At 51.5% G+C, this 24,814-nt stretch overlaps 1 protein-coding gene across 3 annotated transcripts in view; it reads right to left on the bottom strand.

Annotated features, from left to right (window-relative positions):
* Oxr1 (oxidation resistance 1) overlaps positions 1-24,814 on the bottom strand; it is a 330,122-nt gene that overhangs the window by 113,660 nt on the left and 191,648 nt on the right. Inside the window, exon 1 of one of the 3 annotated variants that reach the window (XM_023702311.1) lies at positions 3,991-4,205. The exons of the other annotated variants lie outside the window; for them this stretch is intronic. Coding sequence (XP_023558079.1) covers positions 3,991-4,009 — 19 coding nt within the window. The 5' untranslated portion in view covers positions 4,010-4,205. Of the gene's footprint in view, positions 1-3,990; positions 4,206-24,814 lie in introns of those variants that run through there. 3 annotated transcript variants of the gene reach the window in all.

Genomic DNA, 24,814 nt, shown 5'->3' on the forward strand with positions numbered 1-24,814 from the left:
GGAAGGGCCCCGTCCTCAAAACAATACATCCATTAAGCATTCATTTTTAAAAGTTCTTATATTTTATAGTCACTGTAGCAATGGGATTTATATAGCACTAATTTAAGTACCACTGAAGTGAGCAGTGTTTGGAAGTTATAATGACACTCTTCAACTCTTATTTTATATTGTTGAGACTATAAAAGTTAAAAGTATTCTAGAATTCTCAAATGCACATAGTTGTCCTAATCAATTTTGATATTTTGTTTGTGCTTTTTTTTTTTTTAAGGACTTTCGTTTCCAGGCACTGGCAACTATGTTCTTGCATGAAATTTGTTTAGAATCAGCTAGTTGTAATATGAGATTCTAAACTGAAAAAATGTGCATTCTCTCGCTTGCAGGAAGAAGGTTCTGCCTACCAGCGCAGCGCAGCGCAGCGATGCGAGTGAGCCGCTGGGCCGGGTGTGCACGGCTTCCCGTCCCTGCGGCTGGAGTCACACTGTGGCCTTCTGGCTGCTCTGGGCCGGGGCTGTCTTTCCCCGAGAGGCACTGACTTGGCCTGTACCTCCTCCTAGGGGAGGAGAGGCTCCCTCCGAATGCCCCTTCAGCGAGGGAAGGTTTGGTTGCCTGCACAGCACCTAGAGCAGACGTAGGGTGAGCACGGATCACCTGCATCTCCTCCACTTGGGAAAGCAGTGAAAACGATTTGCAGGGGAGCACACCTTTGCCCAGCGCCTCACTTCACTATGGCGGTGGGGGGCTGGCGCTGAGCACGCAGCTCGCACAGCAGGTCTCCTGCGGGAGTGGAACCCTGTGATGGAAGGAAGGGAGCCGCGGATCACTCCAGACAAGGACAGAAAATTCGGCATGTCACGCATCTTTGGGATGGGTGCCGTTTTCTTCTGAAGTGAGGCGCTAGCACTGTCCTCTCTCAGGGACTCCAGAGGTGGAAGGAAGCCCTGGGATGAGACCACCGAAGAAACCGCGCACCATGACGCCACCACGCGCTCCGGGTTCAGAAACTGGGCAGTCCGCGGCCACTGAGGAGCGGAGCGAGCGGCCCTTGCGCTTACCAGGCCAGCACTTATTCTACTGAGCCATCTCCCAGCCCCTCATCTTATTTTCAAAGCCAGGGAGCCACGGAGGATTGCAGGGAGGACTGCAGCCGCTGAGTCAACAGGGAGCGCCCCTGGGGCTGCATGCAACAGCCTGAGCTTCGCTGGGAGCGCTCCACAGTGCAGGACCCCTCTGCAGATCCCTCTGTCTGGTCTTTGAGCCAGGTGGGCAGTGGTGCGGGCCCCATCCAGCGACAATTAGAAATGGTGCGGGAGGAATGGTGTGCCTTCCACTTGCCTCGCGCTGCGGCTTCACTCAGACACATGCTTGTCTAGTGACGTTTTTATTTAATGCCAATCTTAAAATTTGTAATTCTAGTTATCCATCCTTGAAAAAGTGCTCTAATGTACGTTTCACTTTCAGCAGTTTCCTAGTGCAAGGGCAGTTTTACAAATATTCCTATCAGTTCTGTAATGAAGAAATTATTCCTATTATTTCAATTGTCTGCCTGTGTAACCAGAAGTTCTGAGAATAAATTCTAGATTGTTTAAAATGCATAGTCATAAAGAGCACAGGGTGACTTGAACCTAGATGTTTAGTTTCAAGACCTTGTACCTTTCCATTTACTACAGTCGAATCCTGGTAATTACATCACTCCTGACCTCCCCAGGGGATATTCCAGGCTGTCCAACCATCTGGCTCGGAGCCACTAACCACAGTGCCCCACGGCCAGGGTGGGAAAAGCAGGGAAAGCAATGGAAGCTGGCCAGAGAGGCCACCAAGGAGCAAAGCGCTGCCTCCCCAGGCTCGCCCCGAAGTGCCCACCCAGAGCGCAGTGTTCACGCATCCGTCTGCATTTCTTTGCTGCTGCACTTCATTAAACCAAACACAGCATTGACTGTATGAGGCTCAATCAAGAAGAAAGATGGAAAGGAGACGCCCTGGACAGGTGCAGAGGGTCGGCTCTGTGGCACAGCACGTTCAAGGCCCAGCTTTCATTCCTGGGCCATGAGAAATGAAACAGGGCAGGCGCTCCCAAGCACCGACCGACTGACCAAACTGCGACTTAGCGCTGGTGTTAAGATGCTTCTGATGTGAAAGGTTAAAATGTTTAAAAAGTTACATCTTCGCATCGAGGCATCTGGGAGCATCGACTGCAGAGGGTAGGAAGGTTCTCCAGCTCAGCCCAGCACAACCTTGCCGATGATCGATAAGCATTATGAGGCGCGCAGGGCGGGGCTGGGCAGCACCAAGCAGGAGCTAAGCGCAGAGCCTTAAGTGCTGCAGATGAAATATTCATTGCTGTCCTTCCATTTCATAGTGACGGCCACAGTTGGAGAAAGCAGAGCCAATTGTGCAGAAAGACACCTACATGTGCAAGTGCCTGGAGGATCTGAGACATGTGGGGAACAAGAGCAGGAGGAAAGAGGGGCAGTGGGAGGGGAGAACTGGCGGGGAGCTGTGTGAGCACCTGGTCCCTGAGCTGGCCAGATAGCTCAGCAGATAAGCGCCTGCTTAGGCAAGTGCAAGGACTGAGGTTCGATTCCCAGTACCACACCGGCCCTGCCCCTGGGCATGCTGAGCTGGCCACTGAGACTGGGAGTAGTGGCACACACCTGTAATCCCAGCACTGGGGAGGCTGAAAACAGGAGGATCAGTATGAGTCCAAGCTGTGTAGTGAGACCCTGTACCAAATACATTCCAAAAAAAAGAGCACCTGGTCCCAGCGTACTAGCACCCCTCGTTGTGTGTTTGGGTTGGACCACTCATCCAAATATTTTCCTTAGGGATTCTGCACATGCCGTGGTGATGAGTGTGGCACCCGTGCGCGGAACTGGAAAAACGAAATTAGATCCTTTGTATTTAAAACATTTCTGTGTCTCTAAGGAGAGTTTCATAAGCACGTTGCCCTAAGATGGCAATAACTGCTTTTGAAAGTATCTGAATTAAGGGAAAAAATGCATGACCTTTTAGCTGTTCATTATGCTCATAAATTTACTGCTGATCTGAAAGGGATAATGTCTTGCATCCTGTCTAGCTTCATTCTGAGTGGTAAACAATACGCAGGTTGGTGGTGTCCGTGGCTGCTTGCGGTTAACTAACTAGTTAGCAGGAATGATTTCTTTCAGAAGGCAAAACTACAAATAAATGATAGTGCAGAGCAACTGCATTTTAAAAAGTCGATAATGAATCCCATCTGCTGCGCACATCAACAACCAAAGAGCTCTCTTACACGCCTCAGTTCTTTTTACATCTCTGTTCCTCCCACTTAAGAGTACAGGTTGGTCTGTCGATGCTAATGCTGTTTTGGCTTGTTTTACCAAAACTTTCAGAAAGAAAACCGTTCCTATTTCCTCCCTCTTGCCTCTGGAGCTGAGAGAACTTAAATCATAAACCACTGAAGAAAAGTCAACACATTTCAGCAGAGGTCTAGGAGGCTAGTTACAGAAGCCCTGGAGAGAAGCATTTTCAGCCTCTCAAAACCCAGGTGTGGTGGTGACAGAGCAGGGCCCAGGTGGGCTCACTCTCATTGCCCTGGGCCTGCAGATTTTCAGCTAAGGACAAGACAGACAACATGGAAGTCTCAGCCATGAGTGGGACCTGTGGGCCCATGAAACATGAGTGCCCAGGGCTGGTCACAACAGCCACTGGACATGAATGGGACCCCCAGCTGCGACCAGACCTGCACCTCAGAGCGCTGCCACATGGAATCCTGCTCAGCAGGAACACGCGCATGCCGGCAGCTCACTTCTGTCTCACCATTTTAGCCGGAGCCAGTATTTCAGAGTCCCCTACCTCCTCCCAGCGTTCTCTCTCCCAAGTCAGCCGCTACAGTACTGCATAGCACAAATCCACGTGGCTCCTTGGACCCGAGAAAGCAACCGCGAGCCCTCTGAGCCTGACTTCTGCCCTGCCCCAGCACGTGTGTAGCAGAGCGCTTCCACTTCCACATACCTTTCCTCGGGCCGAACATCTCTGAGTCCTGGGCAGGCTTGCTCTGCCAGCAGTGGCTGAGCTCTCGCCAGAGGAGCAGGCAGAGACTGGGGTGCGCTTCCTGAGAAATGCAACACTTCCTCTCTGGAGCTCGGCCTCCCTCCGCCCAGTCCTGGCCCCCGGGGGGCAGTGTTCCGGACGCCGGCTTCTGTCTCTGCACACAGAGCCTGTCGCACCTGCCCCTGGCTCACAGGGTGCAGTGGTCACAGGGCCAGCACGTTCGGCTTGCTGTGTCCCCAGGCTGACCCTGCAAAACCTCTCAGGGATGAGACAGAAGGACTCAGCCTGCACCTTCAGTACCACTCACTGCTGGCTATAAGGTCAGTGACTGGCACGGCCACCTTTAACAGATTCTGACTATACAGCCTCAAGGGCCAGCCGCTGATGTTTATGTGAAAGGCTAAGAGGCACAGCCACTCTCCTCCTTACCTGGCCTTCCCTGAAGCCACATTCCCCGTCACTGAAGCAGAGGGCTGTGGGGGTCACCTGTTTTCTGACTCTGTTCATTTCCTGAACCTTAGGACTCTGGAGTGGATGCTGGTGGTGTCTGGTCTGGTCTCCTGCCTTTACGGTACGCCTTTCAGTGTCGACACACCAAGACTCGCCCAGGTTGTAATACTGCATGTTTTGGTTTTGCAATATGGGGGGCAGGGGTTGAAACAACTGGGACATTCCTACTCAGGGAAAGAACTTTGCATGTTCAAAGGCTAATGGCTGCCCAAACATGTGGGCCTCAGAGGGAATAAATGAAAAGACACTGAGGCCTTGAAGCCTGCGTGGAGAGCTAAATGCACAGAAAGGGCACTCATCAGGAAAACAGGAGTTTTCTGCCATCCACACCTGCCCCAAGTGTGTGGACGGGCCACATGTGGTTCCACATGTAATGCAGAGCTGGCATTCTCATCACGTTCTGAACACTCTGAATTACCCCTCCAAAAGTGCATGACCCAGCCTGCGTGTTTCTGAAGGACAGTGGTAGAAGACGATACGATTCACACCCCAATTCTCACCCCTCTACCGAGCTGCATTGCATCCACTCTGAACTCATTAACTGTCAAGAGTCTCAGCAGTGTGCCTCCGAATGCTAGCAGTAGGCCAACGCGAAGCTGCTGGTTAAGTTCCTGGCACTGCCGTAAGAGGTGCTTAGCAAGCATTTTCATTGCCTCCTTCCCTTGGCTAGCTTATTCCAGTCCCAGGCTCCACCATGCTGCACTAGAGTAAAAAAGCTAAGGGCGCCTCCCATAGGTAGAGTGCTTGGGGCTAGCAAAAGGCTTGCACTACCACCCTCCTGTCAGGCACACAGCCATCCTGGGAGACTGCTCATTCTCAGGGTTTTGTTGAGCAACTGCATATAGGGAGTTAGCAATAGCACGCTTCCTGCCCTTCCTCCCTGAGAGGCAAAGAGAGAGCGCAGGAATGTTTTGAAGAGGCCACGTGTTCAGCTTCCACAGCTTAGCATAGCTGCAGAGCAGTGAAAAACAGCAGCATCACGGGCAGAAAGGAATCAGCTCTTTTCAAAGCCAGACTTCATGTTATAAGAAGACAAAACATTCATGTGTGCACACATGCACATACACACTGTTCCAAGTAAAACATAAACAAATGATTTTCAACATCTGCAGAGTATGCAAATGTGAGGCCTTTACATAATTATATCTCACAGAGATGTTGATAAAATACATTTACATTATGTTTGAATATTAGTAAGAGCCCTAAAACCACACACACTCCCATAACACACACACAGGTGAACTGGTCATACAACAACAAGCACACATGTGTATCCATTATCCACACATGTAACATGCCTCCCTACACAGGATGGGTGTTTCCCAATACTTTTCACTTGCTCTATCTCATTGACTTACTGGGAATCAGAAAAGAAATACACTTGGATCTCAGGTCAATTAAATTTGGTTCTTTTAAGACATCAAGTCAATCTTTTAATTGACTAGAGCTGTCCATTAGGCATCTAATGGACACAGTTTCTGATGGGTATTGGCTAAGCGTCAGCTGCCCAGCGCTTCTGAATGTGGGCTGCTGAGAGACTAATTTTCCAACATGTTTACATTATGGTCAAGAAAGCTACTTCAACACCCCTCTAGTATTTGTTCTGCATTATTTTTCTGGTCGAGTACTTTATGTTTCTTACATCCATCATCATAACATGTACATTGGCCCAACTGTAATAAATGACTTTAAGTGTCCAGGCTTTTAAAATTTATTTTTAGGAGATTGATAAATCTACTTGATTACATCTACTTGAGCTTTTTGAATTGTTTTGTTTTCTTCTTTGTTTTTAAGGTTGTTGTATATAGTCCGTTTCAAAAAGTTTATGGCAAGAAAATCTGTCCAAGAGTTAGGCAGTCTGGGGCTTGGGAACACTTCTTACTCATAGCTGATAACTGCTGGCACGTGCGTGGACAGTCCTCTGGCAGGCATCTCACCCCGGTGCCAAGGATGTGGCCCTCTGGCAGGCGTGCCTCCCTGCCTGTGCTGGCGCTTTCCCTCCAGAGCAGCACTGGGCGGGGACCAGTGTAGCCCCTGAGACCAGAGAGTGGGATCAGTTCTGAAACCAGCATTCCCAGGGTGACACGGGTGGGAGGTGGGGTGGGAGGGGGGGTGGGGTGGTCTATCCTGGCCCAGAGGAAGCACAGAGCTCTGCTTTGCTCCCACGGTTAATCATCACGGTTAGCTCCTTTCTTGCAGGGTAGAGGGGCCACTGAAGAGCACATCTTGAAGGTGGCGTGCAAGTGCTTACGGCAGCACTGGCGTTGGCCATGCTTGTAGGAGACATCAAGCATGTCGGGCTTCACAGGTGCCATCGAGCTCCTGAAATTGCCTCCACAGGTGCACTGAAGCAGACCAGGAGTGCGTAATGCAATCAGTGTTGTTGGATAGCAGCGGCATCCCAGGCAGGCTGCGTGGCCGCCAGATGCACGCAGATGCTTGCGTTTTCTTCTCCTCTCTCCTCAGGAATGCACTGTTGGACTTCAGACAGGTGCCCTGGGCAAAAGCTCTTGACCAGGCAGGAGCAGCTCCCCATCCTGACTCTGCTTGTTGCCTGATGGCTTTCTTACCTCCCCTTTCACTGGCCAATGTCCACGGACGCTTTCCTAAGGATGAGTGCTGCAGAGTGAAGTCCAGTGAGGACTCTTGGGAAGGTCACCTGGGTTCAAGTCCTTGTCCCTCTGTCACTTAATCCTCAGCTGCTCGGTGTTGCCAGGGACAAGAAGCTGTCATGGTTAGTGTTGCCTGGGATTTTAGTACTTTTGACCTCACAGTGTCACTGTGAAGATGGCATAATTTCATGCACAGAGACGCACGGGACATGACCGAGCACGTAGTGGGTGAACCCCAGCTTTCCAGGGATCATCACGGTGTGAGAACCCCGAAGGCCTGCATTCTAGGTGTGCATGTTCGGCCTGCTGTTTCTGGAGCCCTGGCCACCTGCATCCTCAGTAATGCAGAAATGGCTCGTGGTCAGCTCCTGAAAATAAAGATTTGCTTACCTAACTGATTTAGAAAATGCAGCTTTCCGTACAGAGATGCAGTAAGGAAATAAAGTAGGAAAAATGCAGAAATACATTTTGAGCTGGATTTCCAGCTCTGATAATGAAAAAAGTTGGGCATGGTGATGCACACCGGTAATCTCAGCATGCAGGAGGCTGAGGCAGGAGGATTATTAAGAGTTTGAGACGAACCTGGGTTACAAAGTGAGCTCAAGGCCAGCCTGAACTGCATAGCAAAACCCTGTCTCAAAAAGACAAGAGAAAAGAAAAAAAAAAGGATGATGGCTGCTTATAGAACAAGCTGCACAATATTGGTATTAGCATGCCCTAGAAGAATCAGGTGAAGTTAATATTCAATTAAAATATTTATATCCAAAGTGATCTGGAGGCTTTTTAATAATGGGTACTTTTATCTTATGAAAATTCATTGGGCATGAAGTATGTGCTTTATATATTCAATTTTCATTTTTGCATTAGTCCCTCTCCTACTTCTCTTCTGCTTTATATGTGTTTTCATTTTATCCTGCACACACTTGACAGCAGTCTTCTCAAATTATTTTCAATCTAAGAGACAGAATCCTCTAGATTATAGAGGTCAGGAAGGAGCCAAATAAGATTCCATACAGGGAATGCAAAGGGAAAGCAAGCTCTTCTGGAGCCTGGTTAATGAGAGAAGGAACAAGAAGTCCTCTCGGGAAAAGCGCCCGTTGCTGCGGGGCGGGGCGGGGCGGGGCGGGGCGGCCCTGGAAACACGCTAAGCTACCGCAGCCCTGGGGCGGACGGGAGCCAGGCCTCTCACCTGCCCTGCGGGACTGGGCTACGTTTCTCCGGGTGCACACGCGGACTACCCTGCGCTTGGTCCACTGGGACCATCTGCTGGACCCAGTGTGAGAACTGGGACTTGCTGTTTCATGTTTAAAACAATGTGACACAATCACTGCTGCTCAAGGGCAAAAGTGCTCTCTCCATCGCCGCCCAAGGGCTGGAACCTCCTGCCTGCGGGCCGGCCAGTGTGGCGCGTAGAATCCTCCACTAAGCTGGAGCTCTAGACTTGCACGTCACCTGCCCAGGGACACGAACTGACACTGCTTGGGAGTATCACGGTCGCATAGACGTCGTGCTTGCATTCAGTTATTGTTACTATTTGATCCCATTTGCTTTTCTTTTCAATTCTCTTCATCATAAATGAGAGACAGACAGCCCGACACACGGGCATTTGCTGAACGTTTTAAGGGAGAATTACTCCCAGACCTAGATACTTGCATCTGGCGCCCTGTGTGCAGATGTTCTTTTCTGTGGCACAGTGTGGACTTCGGACTTCAGTAATCTCTGCACCGATCTACTGCTCCGTCATCACCTGTCATCTTCGTAGTCTGCGTGGCCGTCTTGCCTGCTGACCGACAGTGACACCCGGTGGCCCTTGTAGTTCTCAAAGCCCGCTCTGCCCTGCTCAGCCTGCACGCGGACCTGAGAACTGTATTTAATAGGCCAGTGAACTTATATTTCCCTTCCTAAGAAGGAAACGATGCTGTTTGGAAAGGTGTTTGTTTATTTTGCTAAGGACATCTCTCTGTGCTTCCTTGCGCCAGAATCGTAGAACACAGACTGTGCATCCTTTGCTTTGGTCCTTTTTCATGACCAAGAATCTTCTGATGGCCCAGAAAGCATTCTTCCTGTAATTAAACCACTTGGTTCAAATTATGTTTCTTGCTTGTAAATAAAGACAAGCTAATCAGGGAAAGATAGTGGAACATTAGGTGGAGGTATAACATGATCCAGGGGACCTTTCAGGAGATTCCAAGTCATAAAACTACAGAACGCAATGCACTCCACTCCAGCTGGACAGGAACCCAGGCTTGGCCCCTTGCCCTTGAGCATGGTGAGACAAACCCAGCCTCCAGGACCAGCCAGGGAGTTGGATGAGGCACAGGGGTGGCTTTGTCAAGGGAGCGCTCCGCCCCTCTGCAAAGCTGCTGGGCTGGTTTAGGCTTCCCTTGTGGGTGTTCCTGCCAGAGAAGAGAGGCAGGTTTTGTCCTGTCACTGGGCACTGGGACTGCTCTCAGTGGAAAAAAACAGATTTGTCAGAATTATTTACCTGCACAAGAGCCCTAATTTACTGTGGCTCAAAGCCTCCACACCTGGAAAGATTACATCCTGGCTTGTATTTTTAAAACAGTAAATCTTCCTTGGTTCATCTGCACAATCAAGAGAGATCTCTGCCCCATGCTGGCTCTTTGAAGGACTTTGTGCACACAGCAGTCCTGAGCTTCCCACAGAAACCAGCAACACAATGACCACACGCTGGCACATCTGTCCTTAGGTCGCTGAGTGACTGCCCCAGTGCAGGGACTGTGGCCACCTTCTTACCGTGGACTCCTTGAACCAAGTGGAAGGCCAGGCTCTCCTGTGTGCAGAAAGCCAGGTTTTTGAAACCCGGGGGATCTGAGCTCACCAGTGCCTTGGCCCTGCACTGTGCTGCCTTAGCTGCTTCCTATACAGCTCTGCATCCCTAGCCTGCGGGGAAAGGACTTCTGCCTGCTGAAGGCCCCAAGGGTGGAGTGTGAGAACGTGCCCACGAGCCAGCACAGGCCTGGCACAGGTGGGCTCTTGAGCCCTTAAGGTCCTTCCTGTGCCCTTTGGCACACTACCCAGGTGGGCTGGTTACAATGTAGGAGAATGGTTTAAGGCAGAAGAAGAGGAGAGAACCAAGCCTCTGTCAGGGAAAGGCACAAACCAGGTGGAAGAAAGCAGAGGACAGGAGGTGACCCTGCAATCAAGCTCTGGACACCAGAAGCCGGTGCTGGTAGTGCCAGTAAGAAGCAGACTTCAGAGAACCTGAGGGTCCCAGGGAATTCAGGGGCCAGTGAACTGGCTGGCCATACTCCTAGGGCAGAAAAAGCAGCGCTTCTCTGGTCATGTGCAGGGGCAGGGACAGTCCGAGTCTCAAGGGGGCTCTGGCATCTGTACACAGAGGCACAGCATGGGGGGTGGGTGCACTCACAGCTGGACTCGGCTGCCTAGACCTGGCAGGAAGGCTAGTGCCCAAGTTCCACTTCCAGGGCGTCGGGACTCCACAGTGAAGCCTCAGGAGAGGATGACACAGGGAGAAGACAGCTGCACAGTCATACTGCGTGTGCACTTGGGTCAGGCGTCATGCCCTGTTGTAGGTTTCCAGTTTTATGTGCAGACTAACAGGCTGCTGAGTTGGGAATGGTGTTGGGAAGCCACGCTCTGGGCTCCTGCCTGCCTGGTGCTGGAACACTGCTCAGCCGCATCCTCCCATCTAAGCATCAAGGCCAGGCGGAAGGCTTCTTTCCTCCAGGGCAGCAAAAGAACAGGAGTGTTGGCATCTCCCCCTTGGAAATGCTGACCCGTAGGCAGAATTACACATCTTTATCGTAATCCCTGGAAACTGTCACCACACAGGAAATTAACTAAGGTTGCTGGCTGCCTGGCTGGCTGAGAAAGGGGTTCCTGGGTGAACAGGATCACTGTGGGGATCACTGAAAGGGGAGGGGAGTCCAAAGTCCAGGAGGAGGGAGGAGAAAGACTCCACTGGCCACGGCTGGCGTGGAAGAGGGCAGATGGCCTGGCCAAGAAGGGCAAGAGGCCTCTAGGAGCTAGAAGAGCAAGCCCACAGGTCCTGCCCCAGATCCAGGACGGAGCTCCCCCCCACACCCACTGGGACTGGAGTCTGGTGGAATCTTGTACTTCCAAGATCTCATAAGAGTACATCTATATTGTTTTACACCAGTGACTTTTTGTTAATTTGTTATACTAGAAAACCAGTATCCCTAGTAAATACATACCGTACCTGAAGCAGCACCCGTTACTACCACCACCCTATGGAAATGGAAATGAAGCTGCAGAGAAGCCAAACCCAGGGCCGATACGAGAGTCCATGCTGCCGTCAGTGTCTGCGAGTGACCTACATCTGTGCCTGCATTTGTTGTTAGGCTCATGCCCAGGGCCTTGCCATGTGCGCTAGTCCAGCAGTGTATCCCTGAGCTTTATCTTCATATTTTCTTCCCCTGCAAATTATTCTAAAGCATCTAGAAAAGCCAGCTGTGGCCACTAACCCTACCTCCAAGGAGAAAACAAAGGGCTGGGATGAAGTTCAGCGTGGAGGCCCTGGGCTCAGTTCCCAAGTCAGTGTGTCTCATATCAAATCCCTCTCACAGTCCTCACATAATGGTTCTGACATCGCTGTGTAATGATGATTTTACCGACACATAAGAAAAGCAAGGGCCGAACCTCTGCATGGACGACAGTCTCGTGCTCCCTGGGCCCTCAACTGTGCACTTGTGCATCATTTCTGCAAGGCTTTCTCCCCAGGAGATCGGGGTCCCCCGATCTACCGCTCCACTTGGAGGTCAAGGTTCGGGTTGCTGCAATCTGAGGAAGGACCTCCTCAGTCACACCTGGTGACCCAGAGCAGTGCCTTCGCTTGAGACCCTGGTTCTTCCCTGCAGCAGGCCTGGGCTGGTCTCCTTGGACAGCAAGTCAGTCTGGTCAAATGGACAAGCTGAGAAGCCTCACGGTGCCGGGTGCTTGAGCTGTAATTCCAAAGCTTTGATTTTGGCAACCCCTCTATTTAAAAATCTACATTTTAAGCATAAACTATTACAAACCTTTTCTTGCAGAACTACATAGTGTACTCTCCTAAAAACTTGCTTTCCTAGCAGGATCTCACCCCATTCCCCTGTAGCATGAAAGAACCACCCCTGCCGCAGCTCAGATTGAACACCTAGGGCCTCACCCCCTCACACCTTCTGCTTGCAGTTTCCGAGGGTCTTGGCCAAGACAGCTCCATGTGGCACCTGACCCAGGGAGAGCTTCGTCCTGTGCTACTCCTGGCGAGGAGGTGTGCGAGTCACACCCGTGCACACACTCTCAGGGCACGTGTTTCACACACGGGCAACCCAGGTGCATCATTTCTGCAAGGCTTTCTCCCCGGGAGGATCTTCATGCATGCTCTATAAACCCCTTTTTCCAAATAGTTCTGCAAGAACAAACTGGCAAAGCTGACATACCGATGATTGCAGGGTGGCCTGAGCTCCAGGTTCCCCAGAACAACTGTGCAGTCATTCGTTAAGTGAATGTGGACTGGAAAGATTTACTCAATAAAATGCCTCTTCTCTCCTTTTTATTCTTAGCTTAAAACAATACAACCTAAAACTTTAGTAAAGCAACTGAGTTTTGTGGCTTCATAAATTACTCTTGTGCACAGGAATTACACAGAAAGTGGGCAAGATCAAAAGCAGTGATCATTAATTCTGCACGTCTTCCCAGAAATGCCTATAGACTTTACAAAAAAGTCACAATTCAATGTCGTCCTAACTCAGAAGATATCAACCAGGAATACTTAGCCTCCGTGAGGGTATTACTTATGAACACAAGCTTTGAGCGTTGTACCCATTTCATTAACAGCAATGCCTTTCCTGGTAATTGCCACATTTTCCTGTTCTGCAGGTTTTGTGTATTAACAACCTGTTTTTCAAATAATTTTTCAGTCTGTGACTATGGAGCTCAACAAAACTCAGAGGCAAACAGTACATTCAACAAGGAAAGAGGGCCAGCCAAATAGCTCAGTAGATTAAAGCACCTGCAAGCAGGCGCAGGGACTGGGGGTTCGATCCCCAGGCCTGCTGTGCCGGCCCCATCCCTGGGATGCACTGAGACAGCAATTGAGACAGGGCATGGTGGTGTGTGCCTGTAATCCCAGCACTTGGAAGGCTGTAAACAGGCGGATCACTATGAGTCTGATCGAGTAGTGAGGCCCTGCACACCCTGTACACCCTTCCCTAAAATATAGGAAAAAAAAAGGAAAGAGCACACAATAGTGGTCTAAATGTGTTGGCTATGAAGCTAATTAGTTGCATAGCCTTATAAGAATTTTAAACTAACATTTCTTGTGGCAGCACGCACTGATACCTTGGTTCAGGAAAGCTTTTGCTTGCAGTTTGTCTTGCATACAGAAACACTTGGCAAAATTTTGTGACTATAGCCATCTTTCCCACACGAACAAAACATGGCCACCTTTTCAAGAATTATGAAAAAAATGTTTGTGAACCAAGGGACACTGTAATTAACTAAAGAAAAAAAAAAACAGGGAGAATGTTGCAGCTTGTACCCAGATGTCCATTCAAGTCCTCATGAGTCACAGGTGAAGCTTTTCAGAGATGTCTGGATTCAGTGTGTGTGGTGCGGGAATTAAGGATGTGATCCTGGGGTTAAGGTGCCCCACCTGGGCACCAGTGACACCCCCTGGCAGGGTGGGGAGCCCGGAGAGACCATGGGACAGGTGGAGGGCTGCAGGGGTCCCTTGCTGCTTCCCTGCTTGGTGGCCTCTGTTGCCCCCACCCTGCCGTGGAGCTAGCCTTAGGGACTGACTCTTCTAGAGATTGTGAGCTGATAAACCTCTTCTTCTCTAGTTCTGCACATATGTGTGTAGTCTCTGCAGAGGAGAAAAGTAACTGAGGCAGAATACTGCTGAGGCACGCACCTACATGTCCCCCAAAGCCTCATGTACTCAAGGCTGAGCTTTTCGAGGTGGCTGGATGTAAGACGGTATTGGCATTAAGGGTGTGTGATACCCAAAACAGCCCGGGAGCCAAGTAAATAAGGACCGAGACACCCACAAACTGTAAGCCTAATAAACCATGCCTTCTTTAACTTTGGGTGTTGGTCATTTTGTCTCAACAATGAAAAAAAAAAAAAAACTGAGACAAGTGTCATATACACACTCAGAGTGGTTATATTACTCTAGAGTGACCCACGATAATGACAAACCATGCAATGCCTGGTGACCTAACGTCAGCATGGTAGAGCTGAAAAAATGTGTCCTGTGAACTACATAACTGAGCAATCATTGTTACCCATGCACATGACAGTGCAGTTTTGTGTCTATACCACATGCATAGTCATGTGGTGAAGGGACATGAAAAGGCCGTGTGGACAGTGTGGACATCATACCACACTACTGCAGTAAGCACAGGCCCTCAAGGTGAGGCGAACATGGACAGGAGAGCGGAAGCGCTTCTGTGGCTTGCGGGTGTCATCCAGTTTGGAGTTCTGTTCTCCGTAGAAAGCCCTACGACCTCAGTAGATCTATCCTCAAGGCCTCATGAGCAGCAAGGATGCTCACTCTGACTCCACCTGGGGCTGGAACTCTGCACAGAAGGTTCTTGGGGAGGGCATGCTCATGTGAGTCTCAGCACCTCAGATGGTAAAAACAACAGCAACCAGCCCAGAGGCTCCCAGTGCCGTGCTGAGGAGAGCGGCAAGGTCGTGTGTCACCCTCCAGGACCCTTTCTAAGGACAGACTGTGGGCTGAGCCCTCCAGCCTGTGGAGCCCATGCTGCTCTTCCATGGGCTGGTTCTGCCTTTGAGGCATCATCTTCGCCAGCTCTTCACAACCCTGTCCTCTGTGAGTGTGTCACCTGTCACTCCACGGAGTTGGTTGTGCTTTGGGATGAGGTTGCCAGCCTGAGGCGAATCTACAGGGGCGCAGGGCTGCACCTGCCCTGGGAAGTGGTTCAGTGAAGAGCAGTGGCTAGGGAGGCCCCGGGCAGGCAGCAGCTGAGGCGCAGCCGAGTCTGTTAGCTGCCTCCCTTGAGTGTCCAGCTGTCTGCACTGGGAGTGATGGAGTCTACCAAGTGGACGGACAGAGGTAGGTAGGCGCTGAGAGCCAGGCTCAGCAGTCAGTCGGGCTCTTCTTCCCTTGTATCTTTTCAATAGCAGGTTGCAGACTTCTGGGGTTTCACAGCAGCGTCTGTACACAGCACATGCCAGCCTTGCCGAAGTTCTCCCATTTCATCCTCGATGTTCAAGGTGTGTCTGTCTGTTCCTGATTTTTAATGTGTTTTCAAAGAACTGCTTTCCAAATTATCTTTAAGCACTTACTGAAATTGAAGCACTGTTCAGATCTTTTTTAAAAGGAGAGTTACAGGTTCAATATTGGATGTTTGGGCAATACAGGGAAGTAAAAAATAACATAAAGTAACAGTCATCGCCAGTGCATCGCCAGAGGAGACGCTGAAGAAAGACGCCACTCACACGCGGGGGAGCGCACCTCTCATTGCTGCTCTCAGAGCATCTTGGCCTGATCTACTCGACAAGCTTACCTGAGAAAGAGTAGCACTACCTATCAGATACCATTTTTAAAATACACAAAAACAGGATGAAAAATGCTAAAGACTTGCTTTTCCTTTTGTATAGGCAATTGATAGAAACACCACATGAACTGTTTTCTGGGGAAGTGATTTGCAAAATCCATTTGCCTTTGCACGTGATGTAACTCCAAGTCTTAGCCGCCTATGACCATTCACAATCCTTTCCTTGAGATATAGGGCACGGGGCGCCAATGGGGTGTTGGGAAGCTGGCATGGAAGGGATCCCGTGTCTTCCCACATTTAGAGGCTGAAATCATGAGCCCCTGCAGTGGAGCCTCAGGAATTAATCAGGGTCCAGTCAGGATAGAAGAAGCCCAGGGAGGGACTACAGCCTTCACAGGAGGTCGAAAGAGGCCATAGAGCTCTCTACATGAAGATGCAATGGCCAGGTGCCACCTGCAACTTAGGGACAATGCGTGCTCCGTCAGCAGGGCCACAAGCACCAGGATCATGGATTTCTAGGATTCCAGGAGGGTGGGATAGAGGTGTTCAAGCCACCAAGTTTGAGACGGCCCACATGGGCCAGGACCACCTACAGCCCTGTCCAGCACGCCTCCTAGCCGGTGCTCTCTTTATCTCTGGGTGACAGTTTCTTGCATTTACTTTTAAGTGCTGTTTACATTTCCTGCATTGTCCACAATGCATGCACGCCGGGTGCCATGTGAGTACGGTTACGCTAACACAGATATGTGCAGTCTTTCTCACCTGAGGGACAAGTCCTATCACCCATGAAACAAAGTGCTACTGTCCCCAACAGGGACAGAATCTCAGATAAGGACCCAAAGAAGAAAGAGTGCTATTGGGCCGTGGTTGGTCAGAGCATTAGTCCATTGATGTTTCTGTCCTACACTCAGAAGAGACAACCACTGCGACTACCATGAACAATCCATGCTTGGGCAGTTCCAAACACTGGTGCATTCCTGTTACTGGAATTGTTCCTGGCTGGGAGGTTCCAGGAGGATCTGAGCCATCAGGAGAAGGTTGAAGGACGCACAGCTGGGCGGGGCTGGCAGGGCAGCAGCCTGCGGGGCACGCGGGCTCTGTGCATGGGTTTGGTCTGGAAGGCATAATGTTTCTTTTTAAATTAAGTTGACTGTCTTTAGACAGGGCCATGCTCTCAAATTCCAAGGTTTCTGTCACTTCTACTATTTAGAAATGAGGTATGCTCTTATTTATGGCAGCTGCTGGCCGGAAAGAAGCACGCAGATTTCTACACTTGGACTCTCCAAGGGCTCTTCCACCACATGAACATGAAGGTCAAGGCAGTAAGCTGAAAGAGCTGTTCCGATGGAGGGACCCGAGCTTTGCACTAAAAGTAATCAACAAGGTGCCCCGCAGACCCTTTCTCTGCCTTTCGAACCTTGGCATTCCGGCCATGAGGGCAGCTTCCTGTTACAACAGCTTGTGACTCACTTGGGGGGTTTATCTGTTAACAAAATATTAACCTTTTCCAGTGAGAAACTATATATATATATATATATATATATATATATATATATATATATATGAAAAATAAATATGATCCAGATTGGACAAGAGAAGGAACATATGCAAAGTAAGCCTCCTTAATCATGTAAATATTAGAGTAAGGCTCAGGCTTTTCTTAAAAATTTTGTATCACCAAGTTCTAACTGTACTCGATTTTATCAACATACAGTTTTAAGCCACTGGGGTGGAGGCACGGTGTGTCCTAACACCCACTTTACCAGCAAGAAGCTTAATTACTATCCAGGGAAGAGGAGGCCACCATTCTCTCAGTCTAGTGGCAAGCGGCTGGGGGCCACCAGGAGGAGCACTAACGACCTGTGTCAGGAGCAGGCCACTGTCCCCAAGGCTTGACCCCAGAACACGAGGTTGGTAGGTGAGGCTGTGCTGCAGGTCCACAGTGTCCTTTCTCATTTGTGTATAATTTTCTCCAAAATTACAACTTAATCATTCAGCAAGAAACTTGATTGTAATATGATGGACATTTTTCCAAATGCTAATTTGAGTAATTTTTCAAGATTTATTGATTGATGCCTCTAAGGAGAACAGCTTTTAAAACTGAGGATATGGGTGAAACGCTCTTCTTCACAAAGTTCTCACTGACGTCAGAATATTTCATTGGAACAGCAGGCGGCTCCTGCTAACCTTCTGGGGGTAGGCGTCCCGCCGGTATGACAGTCTCATTTTAAAGGCCGTATGAAAGGACAGAATTTATACTTAAACTTTACCTGGATATATTCATTGGGGACTATGCAAATGTTAATATTATGAATATTAAGCACTTAAAATTAGCAATAGTTCTGCTCATTAATTTGGCTTTACAGATATTTTTATGTTCTCTAATAATATTAAAAGGCACTAGTTAGAATTACTACATAGTTAGTAATTCTAACTTGTAGGACATGAAGCTAAAAAATTTTCTTTTTGAATTTTGTAATCTTTTGGTTTTCCTAAGACAAAGTATTTAATGCAAATCAATATTGAAATATAATCACAGGTATTCACGAATACTGCTTTGCTTCATAGGGTAGGCTTGAATTGGAGGGCTGTAATTTCATACGATAGTAATCATTGCTTTGTGAGCTCTTAGTATCACCGACTCCCAGAAAAGCATACTCACTGCCGAGATAGCTGATTATTTTAGAAGTGCTCAAAACTTAGGAGATGAAAAAGCACACTCAGTAACAACACACAGATTACACGTCTGTGAACCATTAGTACCATCATTTACAAGGATGGTTTCCTATGGCCAAGTTGTATTTATATGCTTAATTAAATATTTACATATGGTTTGAACTCGTCATTGTTCTGCTCTAAATGAAAACAATTCTTTTAGTTCTCTTCTTCACGACATTCCAAGTTCTACACGACAACATGACGCACAGCACACTAACTGGAATCCTTTCTCTCCAGTAGACATTTCCGGGTTGTGTCAGGCAAGCCAGGCCTTGGTGTTCTGGTCAACCAAGCTTCTTGGGCTTGGGGCTGAGGACAGAAGCAATGTGTGCAGACACTGCGAGGCCGTCACTCTGGGAGAACCGTGAGCAGCGGAAGCCTGAGTGCGAGCAAAGGTGAAGAGAGGACTGGTCTGTGCGCGTGGGCCGGACGAGCCCTGCACTAAGGGAGTGCAGGCTCTGCCACCATGGGGTGGGGCACAGGAGGCCAGCCTGCAGCCCTGGCCCTGTACTTCTGCGCAATTTTGTACCAGAAAGTTCCTTTCACTTTTCTCAGGCCGTGGGCCTCTCGTAGCAACAGCATACAGCATGGTGTGAGCTGGCTGCAACAAGGGGCTCTGTCCACCTGGAGACCCTGAGAAGACCTCACTCATCAACAGTGAAAATTTCAAGTCAGAGTGCAGCAACGGGGCATTCTCTCCACTGTGGCCAGCAACCTGCCACTGCGCTATCTGGAGATCTGCTCAAGGCTAAGCAGCTCCCGACATTCTGCGGAGGCTTAGCTCTCCTGCCATGTGGCACACGGTCTTGTGCACCATTCGTGGGACACAGGGTTCCGCTTCGATGAGTGCGTGCCTTGTGTGGTAACCGATTCACTGCACGTATTTGTAGATCTATTGCAGCATCCCTTTGTCATTCTTCTGTGGCAGAGGTCAAAATCCTTTCTTTCAGCTATTGAAATTATACTTGTGATTAATATTAATATTTGTTAAGCAAAGCCACTGTCACTGTGGAACAGAACTCCAGCACTTCGCTCACTTCAGTCTGACTGTGATTCTGTGTCCCCCCCGCCCCAACCCCGGGTGCACACAAGGGTGGCAACAGCACCGGACAGTGTCATACATCCAGAGCTGGTGTGCCTGCCAGAAAAGCGGGGCCCACGCTGTGACAGTGAGAGAGCAAAGCAGCAGGGATGCCCATGTGGGAACTATGCCCCCGTGCAGCCTGGATTTGCTTCCTCAGGGCCTGGGTCAGCACCACTAGATGAATCCCAGTGCGGGAGAGGCTGGGAAGGGCTGGCACAGCAGAGAGGGAGCCTCCTTTTGTCCTATGCAGGCAGGGCTGGACCAAGGCCAGGAGCCCTGGTAGGAGCTGAGTCAGAAGGAAGCTCAGGGGCCATGTGAGAACCCTTGTTTGTAGAGAGGTGGGCACCAAACCACCAGGTGCAGGCCCAGGGCCAGAGGCTGCCCTGTGGTTCACAGCGATGCACTGCCTCAGCAGGGGTGGGAGGGTCCACAGGTGGCCAGGCCAAGTGCCAAGACCAGCACGTGCGCAGACCCAGGCGAGCAGAAGGCAGGTCAGGAGGGGCCTTTGGGGCAGAGACTGAGGATCAGGGAGGGCAGGGGGGACTGCTGAGGAGAGGTCCTGCCAACAGGCCTGTGACTTCCTGTCTCACAGAGAATATGACAGCAGGCAATTCTACTGCCTTGACGAGACACAGCGGGCGTTAAAGACGAATGCACACTCTGAGAGGGAGGCTCCAGAGAACCACCATAACGTTACTGTCCTCACTGGACAAATACAAATCCCCACCCAGCTACCCTTCCCCTTCCCCCTCCCAGAAGGGGACCACGCCCTTCCCTAAGGCCTCTGAGAGCAGGCCTGGGCTTGGGTTTCAGGCCTCATCCTCTCTCTGCTAGGAAGGAAGCGAGGGCCTGGCTAAGGCTCCCAGCGCAGAGGGCCCAGCCCAGCCAGGCCGCACGAGTCGTGCAGAGCCGTGCTGTACCTCATGGGAAACGACAGGAGGCGCAGCAGCCCCGCCAGCCCTGCTCAGAGTCGCCGTCACCTCCCCGACCACCCTTCCGCCCTGGCCAGGCCACCGTGTCTCTGCCCACTCCTGTCCTCTGACCCGCTGGGAACTGCATCAGCTCTGGGGCTGGAGCTCCGAGGGCAGGCATCTTCCTGAGTGTTGCCTCCCTCTTGTCACCCTGCACCTAGACGGGGACTGGCAGCAGGAGATGCTGCGCAAGAGGGGAGCAGAAGAGACTGGATGACCAGGTGGGGTTGGTAGGGTGGGGTGGGACAGTTCGTGGACAGCTTTGCCAAGCAGGCATTTTCTGGTCCCACGTGGCAAGCTGAAGTCACAGCCTGGATGAACACTTAGCGTGCCTATTTCACCCACTGCAGGCTTAGCCCACGCTCGCTTTTGCAAGAATCCTGTCAGTAGGTCTGCTCTGCCCTGGCCTCTCTGGTCCTCAGCGCCAGGGCCCCAGGCACGTCCAACATGGTACTGTGCCGACTCAGCACCGCTCCAGTTGGTGTCACCTGCACTGGGTGTGCTGCAGCCCCTCGTGCCCACGGCCCCTGCACCAGCAAGGGCATTGCCACCACCACTGCACACTTGTAAAGAGGCTGTGGGGCAGGCTGCACGCTGCCTTTCTGGTTTGTGCTGGGAGAGCAGTCCACAGTCCTGAGGAATGTGTGGCCTGTGTGAACAGGGCCTGTCCCACGCAACTGCTTGTTCATAAGCAAAAGGCTAGCGCTGTGCACACACTTTCCTCAGAGTCTGTCCCACTGTAAAGGAGTTTCCCATGGTGGCCTGTGGCCACACCCGGCCCCCATGCAGGAGAGGCTGGCTCTGTCTGGAAGTTTCCATTTTAAAATCATATATTGCCAATACTCGAAGAGCAGGTGGCTTTTTATCAAAACCCACGTGCCAAGTTGCACTGAGACACCTGGCAGCAGGGCCAGGGTTTCTTCAGGGCAGCCCTTTGTGGAACCAAACAGAGCTGCCTGGCACCTGCACAGCATGCCTGGTCCCCAAACCTCTCCTGGCCTGCGGGTCCTCCTGGGGACACTGTGTGAAGACTGAGCCACGCTCTCAGTTGGGTTCAGCTCTGGCTCCCCAGCGTGGCCTGGGCCCAGCTCTGCTCCTGCCAGCAGCGTGACCTCCAGTGCCAGGGGCCTGCAGTCAGCAGCCACTCTGCTCAGGGCCTGTCCACCTTCCACACTCTCTGGCGCCTCTAGCACTCAGGTTCACTTTTATTGTTTTCAACTCAGCTCCCTCTGGAGGGAGTCCGGGCGTGTCTGCAGGGGCAGAGAAGATGCCGACTCCCGGCGTCTCTCACAGGGCTGTGCTGTCAGAGGCAGGCAGCTTCTTGGAACAGCAGAGGCCAGCGAGGGCACAGGAGGGCAATAGGGTCCCGGGCTCCACAGGCCCTGCAAGGCTCTCCTCCCCTGGGCGCCAAAGACTGTCCCCAGCTCTGTGATCTCAGCACCATCACCACCACCACAAGATGAGGCAGATGACACATTTGCTTGACTTGAATAATGTACAGATGACAGGAAGTCTCCCCTACACAGAGCCAGGAGTGCAGACACAGCCGTGAGAGCCACGCTGGGAAAGGGGGAAAGAGCCCTCACCCTCCTGGAGCCAGAGCCAGCGTCCTGTAGGCCGCCACGGAGAGGAATAACAAAGGTCTGAGCCCAAGACTCTTGTGTTTTACTTCCAGCAGACATGCCAGGACTGCTGTTGCCAGCAGTCTTACAATTTCTAACCTTGGGGTCCTGGTCCACGGTGCTATGAGAGGGTCACGCCGGCCACGGCAGCTGCTCCAGGTCTGCACCACAGACAGCACGTCACCCAGCCCTTTGCTTCCCTTTCCACACAAATCACAGCCCACACAGCAACTGGGACATGGTGGTCACCCCGTGGGCTAGCTCACTGGAGTCCCCTGACAGCCTTACCAGACAGGCACAGACTGCACTATCTGTTCTGCAAATGAGGAAGCGAGGGTTGGAGGCCACCACTCCCAGGAGGCCGGGTGAGCAGCCCTGGGGCACTTGAGGTCTGATTTGGACAGGGTTACTTCTCATTGGAAGTCTGGGCTGTGCCGGGGCCGGCTCGGTGCCACGCAAGGACCTGGGCCAGAGGGAGCAAATCCTGCTTGCAGCTAGGGCAGTGATCGTGTCCAGGAGAGGTGTGGGGACAAGAGCCTGGGCCGTATGAAGGCGGGTGCTCAAATAAGTCACAGAGCAAGCCACGGGGGCGACAGAGTGCAGGCACTAGCTGGGCCAGCACCTCGGGGGGACCTGGTTGCTCAGCTCCAGCCACTCCACAGGGGATGGACAGGCGCCAGAGTGGGTCTCTGTCCCCATGCTGAAGATGCCTCACTCTTCATGGCTTGAGTACTGTACATGGGTTCACGCATGTGGGAGTTTGGTCATGATTTCCGAGTCTCCACTTGTATCTGCCACTTCCTGAGACCCGGCAGATGAGTTCCAGCACGCCTCCACGCAGGTGGGTGGAAAAGCCGTGGCTCTCACGATGCGAGGGTCCACACAGAGTGGACACAGGTAGGAGGTGGGGCTCCAGTTCAGGGAAGGAGGATGTTTGCAACCAAAGGAAGCTGGAGGCACCTCCAATTCCAGCACCCTTCTGACTGGGGAGCCTCAGGACAGAACAGGGCTCTGTGCGCAAGCATGAGAGCCGGCCTTCAGAGTCTCCACAGGAGGAAATCGGCCACCAGCGGGCGATGTGAGGTTCTGAGCACGGCTGGACCCTGAGGCTTAACTGCTCAAGTTCACGTGGACCTGCTGTGGGTGCCTCCACCCCCCGGCAGAGCCCAGGCTGGGCATTGTCTGGGGAAAGGGGCTGCGGGAGGAGCAGAAGGGCCAGGCTGTGGCTCTGGCGCAAGGGCCTCAGCGACCACAGAGCCAAGCTTCCTGCTGCAGACAGAGCCAGGGCCAAGGTTGCCTCTCCTTACCAGGTGCCCATCACCAGCTCCCACTCTGCAGTGCCCAGAGTGAGCTTCTGATCTCCAGAAGCGGGTGGCTACCAGAAGAAGCCCCTTCTGTGGGTTCCCCTTGCAACCTGGATGAAACTGGGGTGCCACCATGACCTCGGCTACCCCCTCACTGCTCCCATTCAGCCACTGGGCACCGCCTTCTGTTCTCTCTTTGCACTAAGTCACGACCAGCTCCGAGCCTTGCTTCTGATGTCCCTAGAGATTACAAACCTGGGCTTTTCTCTTCGTCCCGGTGTTATTTTGTGGAAGTGCCTGCCCTGCTCACTTCTGGACTCTAAGAGCTTCGGTCCATCCCAGGACCACCCCAGCCCTACCCGTGCCCAAAACTCCAAGGGCAGGATTCCCCCACAGGAAGCACTGTGCAGGGCCTTCCACGTCGTGTTCCTAGCGTCCCTCCCATGGCAGTCACCGCCTCTGCCGCGCACTGCCCCACCACCACCCTAAGTTATTTTACATGTGGATCCTTTGCTATTGGCCAAGCACTTAGGAATATGAATTCTGCCAACACGGAGCTCTTACGTCCACTTCTGCCCTCTTGAGTGTGGGTGAGCAACCTGCTACAAAAAATCTGACTTTTAATTTTACCAGGAGGAGGCAAAACAATAGAACAGGGAGGAGCAACTCCCTGGCTGTCTGGCCCTGTGGCTCCCCACATTCACACCACAGTGGCTGCTCTCTGTGGCTGGTCTTCTTCAGCTGTGTCTGTGGACCCCACGGACTCAGGAAGGAGTTGTGCACCAGGCAACAGAGGGCAGCAGCGTGTCAGGATGTGCCCCCCTCATGCCCATGGATAAATAACCTTGCATCTGAACTTCCTACGGGGCGCTGCATTTGTGAGGTGGTTAGGTCTTCTAAGGAAGAAGGGGTAGGCCTGCTCACTCTGCAAACAGCGTTTTCAGTTCAGGAGCAGGGAAAACTCATCGCCTCCCATCCCATCTAGTGGGCAGCAGTCCCTGGGGACCCACCTGAGGGACTGTGGAGGTGGCGGCAGGGCTTCCAGTCCCAGGCTGAGCCGTTTGACCCTGTGTGACCCCAGAGTGCTGGGATTCGTCCAGGTGGCGTCTCTGTCAACAGGCTACTACTTACTTTCATACCGATCATTGAAAGTAGGCCTTTAAGACCCAGGAGTGAGCTGCAGGCCCCTCCCGGAGGCAGGCAAGGCGGCTCGGTGAGCCTTGCGGGGGCTTGGGCTGTTACTCCCCACCAGAGGCAAGAGCTTAGTTAAAAGTAAGTGCAGGGCTAGGCAGACTCTTGCAAATAAATGAAATCCAAGCAATGTCTTCCGCTTTGCTTAAAGGGATCGTTCAATGTGAGGCTCAGTACCCACTTAACCTAATATCTGGCAGTGCCCTCAAAAGAAACTCAGGGGAATTGGAGTCCAGTGAGACAGACCCAAGCACCTTCTCATCTTT

This window comes from Octodon degus, unplaced genomic scaffold (assembly GCF_000260255.1).
Source record: "Octodon degus isolate 3935 unplaced genomic scaffold, OctDeg1.0 scaffold00148, whole genome shotgun sequence".
Lineage (NCBI taxonomy): Eukaryota > Metazoa > Chordata > Mammalia > Rodentia > Octodontidae > Octodon > Octodon degus.